The sequence below is a fragment of the Piliocolobus tephrosceles genome, chromosome 6 (genome assembly GCF_002776525.5).
Source record: "Piliocolobus tephrosceles isolate RC106 chromosome 6, ASM277652v3, whole genome shotgun sequence".
Taxonomy (NCBI): domain Eukaryota; kingdom Metazoa; phylum Chordata; class Mammalia; order Primates; family Cercopithecidae; genus Piliocolobus; species Piliocolobus tephrosceles.
The window spans coordinates 141,921,602-141,931,084 of record NC_045439.1 but is presented as its reverse complement, the minus strand read 5'-3'; the positions used below and the strand labels follow the sequence as shown (position 1 = coordinate 141,931,084).

Sequence of the window (9,483 nt, the reverse complement as noted above, 5' to 3'; positions counted from 1 at the left end):
TTTGTTTGCTTGTTTTTGAGACAGAGTCTTGCTCTGTCACCCAGGCTGGAGTGCAGTGGCACGATCTCGGCTCACTCCAACCTCCGCCTCCAGGTTCAAGGGATTCTTCTGCTTTAGCCTCCGGAGTAGCTGAGATTACAGGTGTGTGCCACCACGCCTGGCTAATTTTTGTGTTTTTAGTAGAGACGGGGTTTCACCATGTTGGCCAGGCTGGTGTTGAATTATTGGCCTTAAGTGATCCACCCTCCTCAACCTCCCAAGGTGCTGGGATTACAGGTGTAAGCCATCACCCCTGCCTACTTTTATTTTTTAGGGATAGAGTCTTGCCACGTTGCCCAGGCTGGACTCAAACTCCTGGGCTCAAGCGATCCTCTCACCTGAGCCTCCTGAGTAGCTGGGACTAGAGGGGTGCCACTGAACCTGGCATGTTTTATGTTTAAAACAAAAATAAATGGTTGAAAGAATGTATTGACCAGGCATGGTGGCTCATGCCTGTAATCTCAGCATTTTAGAAGGCCAAGGTGGGTGGATCACGAGGTCAAGGGTTCAAGACCAGCCTGGCCAAGATGGTGAAACCTTGTCTCTACCAAAAATATAAAAATTAGCCGGGTGTGGGGGCAGGCGCCTGTAACCCCAGCTACTCAGGAGGCTGAAGCAAAGAATTGCTTGAACCCAGGAGGTGGAGGTTGCAGTGAGCCGAGATCATGCCACTGCACTCCAGCCTGGGCAACAAAGTGAGACTCCATCCCAAAACAAAACAAAACAACAACAACAACAAAAACGAATGTATCTATCGGCTGGGTGCCGTGGCTCACACCTGTAATCCCAGCACTTTGAGAGGCTGAGGGAGGTGGATCACCTGAGGTCAGGTGTTCGAGACCAGCCTGCTCAACATGGTGAACCCTTGTCTCTACTGAAAATACAAAAATTAGCCGGGCATGGTGGTGGGTGCCTGTAGTCGCAGCTACTTGGGAGGCTGAGGCAGAAGAATTGCTTGAACCTGGGAGGTGGAGGTTGCAGTGAGTCAAGATTGCACCATTGTACCACAGCCTGGGTGACAGAGCAAGATTCTGTCTCAAAAAAAAAAAAAAAAAAAAAATGTATGTATCATTTTTAAGATTCTCTCCCTTTTTTTTTTTTTTTTTGAGACTCCTGGGTTCAAGTGATTCTCCTGCCTCAGCCTCCCAAGTAGCTGTGATTACAGGCGTGCGCCACCACGCCTGGCTAATTTTGTATTTTTAATAGAGACAGGGTTTCACCGTGTTGGTTAGGCTGGTCTCGAACTCTTAACCTCAGGCGATCTGCACGCCTCAGCCTCCCAAAGTGCTGGGATTACAGGCGTGAGCCACTGCGCCCGGCCATAATTCCCTCCTTTAACTAACTTAAAAAACATATTTTTTGTTAACTAACAAACCACCAGTCCCAGTTACATCTGTTCAGAGGTATGACATACTATTTGCCTTTGCACTAAATGACTCTACACACTCTTGTGTCTTCCAAGTTCTCAACATTTCTTTGCATTGTTTTTTGGTCCACTTTTGTCAAAAAAAACACGTTAGTGAGGTATAATTCACACACCCTAAAATTCACTCATTTTAAGCATACGATTCAGCGATTTTTAGTAAAGTTACTGAGTTGTACAACTGTAGGTCTTTTCTGTTGCATCAAGCTGTGAGTTGTTTCCTCACACTTAGATCAATGTGTCCACCTTTGACAGCCGCACTTTCTAATTGGCTGCTTCCAAACTGCCGTGATGATTAAAACTATGGATAAAGCCAGAGTCAGCAGGTTTTGAGAAAACTTCTTCCCAGAGAGGAAGATGCACAGCTTTGGTGTAGATTGTGGCATCTGTTTTGTCTGCTCTGAGACCCTTTAAGGTTTTCCTCCAGGTTCTCAGTTCTGATTCACATAGGCAAATCTACGGCGAAATACTGTTTGATTTAACTACTACTGAACCCCGCCTTCTCCAGACCCAGTGCCAGAACTGAGTTCAGGCCCTTGTTATTGCCCTCCTGGGCTATCACAGTGACCCCGTGTCTCTATCTTCAACAAGTAGGGTTCTTTTAAAAACAAGAAAACAGCTGGGCGCAGTGTCTCATGACTGTAATCCCAGCACTTTGGGAGGCGAAAGTGGAAGGACTGCTTGAGCCCAGGAGTTTAAGACCAGCCTGTGCAATATAGTAAGACCCTGTCTCTACAAAAATGTTTAAAATCAAATTAGTTGGGCATGGTGGTACACGCCTCTAGTCCCAGCTACTCGGAAGTCTAAGGAGGGATTATTGCTTGAGCCTAGGAGATTGAGGCTGTAGTGAGCTATGATCGTGCCAGAGCACTCCAGTCTGGGAGACAGGGCAGGACCCTGTCTCTAAAACATAAATAAATAAATACAAGAAAAAACTTAAAACATTTTTTAAATGAAAAATGTTATATATATATTAATAGAAAGTATAGCACCATGAACCCCCAAGTACCCATCACTCAGCTTTAGTCTCCGCCTCCTGGGTTCAAGTGATTCTCCTGCCCCAGCCTCCTGAGTACCTGGGATTGCAGGCATGCACCACCATGCCTGGCTAATTTTTGTATTTTTAGTAGAGACAGGGTTTCACCATGTTGACCAGGCAGATCTTGAACTCCTGACCTCAGGCGATCCACCCACCTTGGCCTCCCAAAGTGCTGGGATTACAAGCATGAGCTACCGCGCCCAGCCTGTGGGACCATTCTTACTTCATCTCTACTACCACCCACCTCCCCTGCACTACTTTCCTCAGGGGTTATTTTAAAGCAAATCCCATTTATCACATCATTTCATCCAGCCCTGAATATCCCTCTACAATGGTATACAAGCATATTTTACGGCCATTATCAAGTTACCTGCCAATCTCCCTCTTAAGACTGTGAGGTTCCAGAGGTCAAGAAGGGTCTTATTTTTATTAATAATAGTGATAATGGGCCAGGCGTGGTGGCTCACATCTGTAATCCCAGCACTTTGGGAGGCCAAGGCGGATCACCTAACGTCAGGAGTTCAAGACCAACCTCACAAACATGGTGAAACCCCATCTCTACCAAAAATACAAAAATTAGCTGGGCATGGTGGTGCACGCCTGTAATCCCAGCTACTCGGGAGGTTGGGGCAGGAGAATCACTTGAACCTGGGAGGTGGAGGTTGCAGTGAGCTGAGATTGTGCCACTGAGCTCCAGCCTGGGCAACAGAGTGAGACTCCTTCTCAAAAAAAAAAAAAAAAAAATAGTGATAACATAAGTTGGTGGTATAGGCAGCATCTAATTTAAGATGGCTTCCATGTTATTCCCTCTCCTCAAACATGGGCTGGCCCTAATAGATTGCTTCAAATGAACAGAATAGGGCAGAAGTAGTGGGATACCATTTCCAAGATTAGGTGACAGAAAGACTGGCTTCCATCTTGGGTGCCCTCTCTTGCTCTTCTGCTCACACACCCTGTTGTGAGCTGCCTTATGGAGGAGTCCACATGGCAGGGACCTGAGGGAAGTTCCAGCCAACAGCCCAAGGAGGAACTGAGGCCCTCAGTCCAATAGCCCCTGAGGACATGAATCCCAGCAGCAACCACATGAGTGAACTTGGAAGTAGATCCTTCCACAATTGAGCCTTCAGATGTGATTCCAGCCCCAGTGGACAGTGTAACTGTACCCTCATGAGAGACTTCAGCCATGGGCATGCAAAGAAACTGTGGGCTCATAAGTATTTGTGGGTTTAGGCCATTAAGTTCTAGGGTAATTTGTTACACAGCAGTAGATAGCTGATACAGTTGACCTTTTCCTTTGAGCACTTAATATGAGCCAGGAAGAGTGCTAGACACTTATGAATTATCTCTTTAATGCTCATAGCATTCCAAATCCCTATTTTATCACAAGGAAATAGACTTATAAAGATCAGTAAACTTGCTCAGTCACAGCCAGGAAATGGCAAAACCAGGATTCAAGTGCAGGTGGGGTCATGCAGCCATCTCCATTTCAGTTATATCATGCCTTATGTCTGGCACACAGTAGGCATCCTGTGAACCCCACCCAGCTGAGCTAAACCATGTTGGCATCAGGGAATGGGGGTGTGGGCTGGAAGAATATACCACTGGGGGACACGGACAAGACCCAGTCGAGCTGCCCCGAAAGAGCTTGCTCCCATTCCAAGTGGTACAAAGAGCACCTTTATGGCCGGGCGTGGTGGCTCACGCCTGTAATCCCAGCACTTTGGGAGGCCAAGGGGGGCGGATCACGAGGTCAGGAGATTGAGACCATCCTGGCTAACATGGTGAAACCCCGTCTCTACTAAAAAAAGACAAAAAAATTAGCGGTGCAGTGGTGGGTGCCTGTAGTCCCAGCTACTCGGGAGGCTGAGGCAGGAGAATGGCATGAACCCAGGAGGAGGAGCTTGCAGTGAGCCGAGATCGTGCCACTGCACTCCAGCCTGGGCAATAGAGCGAGATTCTGTCTCAAAAAAAAAAAAAAAAGAGCACCTTCATAAACGCCCAGTCTCTTCCACAAAGACTGGAAGTGTCAGACCCCAGCACTGCTGCAACGCCAGTGAGGGAGGCAGGGCTGTGATACACGAGGCCAGGCTTGCCCTATTAGTCAGGAATTTATAACTTCTGGAACACCAAATGACAGCAACATTCTGAAATGAATTCATGAGGAGATGCATAACTCTAGGAAAATGTGAATTTGAGGTGTGGGGGTGGTGTGGGGAACCGATCTCCAGACATCCCAGCTTCTATTTATCGGGGTCAGAGGCATCAGAAACCAGTATCAGGCTACTTATGGTATTTGTCACAGAAAGAAAAATGTCTCAGAATGGAACTGGCTTAAAGGCCTGAAGCCCGTAACTGAAATGTAAAGGTCTTGTTCTTCTAGGGCCTGTGGAGGTAATAACTTACATTCCTTACCTCATTCTCTGTCCTGGGTGGGACATTTTCTAATAAATCTATTCCGTTGACCACAACACTCTTCTTTTCTTTGATGGGAGCCTTAAATACCATTTTTGAGGACTTCTTATAGCCTTCTTTCAAAGACATCAGCACGGGATCTAAAGAAGGCAAGGGAAATGCTCTCACTGATGATCCCATGGGCTGTCAGGTGATGGTCCAGCAGGCTGGGTGGGAGGGAATTTCAAGCAGGGTGATAGGCAAGGGGAACTGGGGCAAGCTGCGCTGAAGGCAAAGGCTGCAGCCCTCCTGTGCTCTGTGGAGTCCCCTGCTGTGGTACCTCGGTTGATGCCTCCCAGCCATTCATCCGGGGTCAGTGCTGGCTCCGTGCCTGGTGTCATTGGGTAAATGTCTTCCTGGTAGGAATCTGACTGCAGTGGGAGGAGCAGAAGAGAGGACAGATGGGGGGCTGCTAGAAAAGCCCCTACTCTTCAGTCAGACTCTTCTCACTGATCTCCAATCACGCTACCTGCTCTCCTGCTGCTATGCCTTTGCACTGTGTCTCCCTCCTGGAACTACCCGCCTGCACTCAAACCCAACTGTCCCGTCTGAGAATGCTCCTCACCCCAAATTGGGTTTGAAGACCCCAGTCCACAGCACATCTCTCACCTGGGTTTCTCCAGGGTCATGGTCAGTGGTGAGCAGGCTAGGATGTGATGCAGGCCCCCCTCCCGGAGCCCAGCCCAGCCCCACTTACCCTCCGGGGCACGATCATGGAGATGGGCTCGATGAGGCCCTTGAGAGTCACCAGCTTGTAGAAGCGGAACACCTCGCAGGCTGACACATCCAGCCCGTGCTTGGGCATGACCCCTGTAACAGGCACACATGTGGCTCCATGGGGTACCAGAAACTGCCTCTCAGTGACATCACCCCATGATGTTCTGGGCCGGGGGAAGACTGAGGAATGTACTTAGGTTTGGAGGCAACGGCCCATGCAGAGGGCAGAGGGTGGCCCGGGGCTTCTTCAATCAGTCTCTGTCTCTGGATGGTCACTTCTCAAGCTCTTTGGGCCAGACCTGCCTCACCACAGTGCACGCTTTATACTTGGACCCCTCAGAATTGGAAGAGGTCTGGATGCAGCCTGAGATTGCTGTTCTGTTCTATGTCTCCTAGAACCAACGATGTGTGCACATGTTGCCTGTGTGGGTTCACTTGCCACGTGTCCCTAACAGCTGCCTCTGCTGAACATCTATCATGGGGACGAGGTTGCAGTGCGGCACGAGGAGCACAGTTCTAGCTAGGGGTGGACCAACGGGGTTTGAATCCTGACTCTGTCCCCTTTCCATCTGGGAGTCCTTTGGCAAGTCACAACTCTCTGAGCTTCTAGTTCCTTGGCTAGTTCGAGGAGGACAGCAGTGGCCCCACATGAGGTGGTCAGGAGAATATGTGCCAAGATACTCATTAACTGCCTGGCACCGTGACGAGCACAGACAACATTAGTTTCTTTCCCTGTATTGTGAATATGAGTTAAGGCTCTGCCTCTCCTCCACTGGGCTGGAAGCCTGCTCTTCCAGATAAAGGACTTCCAGGAGCTGGAGGGAAGGGGTGAAATGGTTTCCCAAATGGGATTAAGAGTCAGCAGATTCGGTCTGAGTTCTGCCTCTGCTACTCAGCAGGTAAGACCTGCCTCTGGTGAGCTGCTTAATTTGTCTGAGTCTATAATAAGTGCCTAGGTCACAGCAAACGCTCAATAGTGGTCACAGGTGAGGAGGATGAGGATGAGGATGAGGTGAGTCATTCTGAGTCCTTCCTCCTTCTTTCCTCTCCACCCCTCCATATCGGATACCCTAGCAAGTCCTGCTGACATTACTATCTAAACATCTGGATTCATCCTGTTCTCCCTGTCTTCCTCCTGTCCACCTATTATCCTCTCTTGCCTAAAAGTCTACAACTGCTTCCTAACTGGTTGCCCTGCCTTCCTCCTGCCCCTCCCAAATCCATTCTCTCTACTGAAGTCAGAGAATTTTTTTTTTTTTTTTTTTTTTTTGACAGAGTCTGGCTCTGTTGCCCAGGTTGGAGTGCAGTGGTGTGATCTCAGGTCACTGCAACTTCTGCCTCCCAGGTTCAAGTGATCCTCCTGCCTTGGCCTCCCGAGTAGCCAGGATTACAGGGGTGTATCACCACACCCAGGTAATTTTTGTATTTTTAGTGACAGGGTTTAGAGACAGGGTTTCACCATGTTGGCCAGGTTGGTCTCGAACTCCTGACCTCAGGTGATCCACCTGCCTCAGCCTCCCAAACTGCTAGGATTACAGGCGTAAGTCACCACACCTGGCTGCCAGAGCAATCTTAACTAACATTTCAGATCACATCATGTCGTCTCATCTCCCACTCAAGAAAAAGAACCGTCCCCACAATGATTTCCTAATCAAATGCAAACTGCTTTCCCAGGCTAATGCATCCCATGGATTCAGCCCCTGCCCACCTCTCCAACGGTCTCCTAACACCCTATCCCCATCTCCTGCTACATCACAGAGTCTACACCATGCTCAGCCACACTGACCTCCTTTCTGTTCCTAGAACATGTCAGGCTCATTCTGGCCACAGAGCCTTTGCACTAACCATTTCCCCTGCTGGGACTGCTCTTTCTCCTTCCTATCTTTCAGAGCTCAACCTAAAATATCATCACAGAGAGGCCTTCCCTGATCACCTGTGTAAAGTAGCCCCCAGTCACTCTCTGTTCTAGTACCCCATTTGACTCTCTGCCTAGAACTCATCCCCACACAACATTTTTCTTATTTGTTTACTGCCTGTCTCCTGCTCAGTGGAATGTGATCCCCATGAGAGTAAGGCCATGTTCTATTTGCCACTGATCTTTGTGCAAGGTCTGGTACACAGTTGGAACTCAATAACTGTTTGTTGAACAGCTATGTGAAGGAGCAGGAGGAGTCAAATGCTTTGTCAGGTGCCTTGCACATATGGTCTCTAAGCCTTACATTAGCCGGTCAAGGAAGGTTTGATTATCCCCATTTTACAGATGAGGAAACTGAGACTTAGAGGGATTAAGTGCACAGCTGAGCCAGAATGTAAACCCAGGTCTGACTCCAAAGTTCAGGCTGATTTTTATACTATTTGATGCAGGAGTGACAGTGAAGGAGGTGGGGATGACAGAGTTGGGGAAGGGTAAAGTTGATGGAATGGTGATTAGGACTTTGGACATCTCTTGGCTTCCACTTTGCTGTTGCTCACTGGAGTGGGCTGTCAGGCTCTTTCAGCCCTGATGGAAGCTGGCCCTCAGGCCCTGTCCATAATACCAGACCCACAGGAAAGCAAACTGGACTCAAGCTCCAAGGAGGATCACCGCAGAGGTGGGAACGGGAGGTCCCTGAAAATAGGTGTTTCACTGGGTGATTTGGACCCCAAATGTAGAATTGCTGAATCATATGCATTACCAGGTTAGTTGAAAGGATGGAAAATTGGTTGTAAGACTTTTAGTGGTGGGAGAATGTGGGTTCTCACTCACTACACCCTGTCAGTCCCGGAGCCCTCTCTGTGTTTCTGCCTGAGAGCCTAGGGAGCTTGGGGCTGCAGTCATGGGAACACCTGGAACTTCTTCCTGCCCTATCAGGCAGACAGAGCTGCTGCTGGGGTCTGGGAGTCCCGGCTTCCTAGAGGCTCAGGAAGGGACTTGTGCCCAGACCCCGCTCTGACCTTTAGTTACTGGACTACTTCCCACCATCGTCATAGCCACTGTGGGCTTCAGGCTCCCCATCTGCGATCAGGAGTGCAGACGCAGAGCACATGCTGGCAAGCTGCTACTGATGGTGGATGTGAGCGCGCTGTGGTGACAGCACCGGTCCAGTGGGCAGTGACAGCTGCAGCAGGGCCAGCTCTTGCAGTTTCTGTTCCAACTTGCACGTGTGCTGTGGCCTTCTGAGTCGGATTTTCCATTTAAGGGAGGGGGTGACCCATGGGCCAGATGTCCTCCCGTGCACGAGCACACCAGCCGTGGCAGCCTGGGGGCCCCTTACCTAGGCCTTTCTGCGGGGCTGGGGAGCGGAACTCCATGAGGTAACTCAGGTAGGGCTTCTCAGTGCTGATCTCGTAGTACCGGATGTTTCCATCACCCTGGGGTCAGGAGAGATGGAGGTGAGGAAGGTGGCAGGTAGGGAGGGCAGAGCAGGGCCTGGTCCCAGGAGCCAGCTGAAGACAGCTTTCCCCTGTGCTTCATGGGTGGTTAAAAAGAAACAAGGAAACCTGGCTTCTAGGCGCCTAGTGGGTGCACCACAGTGGACTCACTGCGGGTGGAGGTGGAGGTGGATGGGCTGATGTGAGTGTGTGTGTGTAGACAGCCTTTCAGATAAACAAAGTTATATTCACCGAGGATCTCCTGGTGGGTATCTCAAATTCCATCATTCATCACTGACTACACTGCAGGCTCTGATCTTTACTCCAATGTAAAACCCACTCCAGCTCACCTTTGAAGGAATTCTTGGTAGCAGACACTTGAGTAAGAATGGGTGTCAGACTTGAGGGCAGGTGTGAATGGGAGAGGTGAGGCCCAGGAACTTGGGTCGGGTCAGGGAACACC

The 9,483-nt window shown here is 49.5% G+C and overlaps 1 protein-coding gene across 6 annotated transcripts in view; it reads right to left on the bottom strand.

Moving 5' to 3' along the window:
• The window catches only part of CORO2B (coronin 2B), a 216,252-nt gene that overhangs the window by 3,627 nt on the left and 203,142 nt on the right, over positions 1-9,483 (bottom strand). For all 6 annotated transcript variants that reach the window (XM_023220661.1, XM_023220658.1, XM_023220660.1 and 3 more), the window contains 4 exons: positions 8,924-9,020; positions 5,650-5,762; positions 5,233-5,323; positions 4,914-5,053 (listed from right to left, as the gene is read on the bottom strand). In XM_023220661.1, the coding sequence (XP_023076429.1) occupies positions 4,914-5,053; positions 5,233-5,323; positions 5,650-5,762; positions 8,924-9,020 (441 nt within the window). The remainder of the gene's footprint in view (positions 1-4,913; positions 5,054-5,232; positions 5,324-5,649; positions 5,763-8,923; positions 9,021-9,483) is intronic.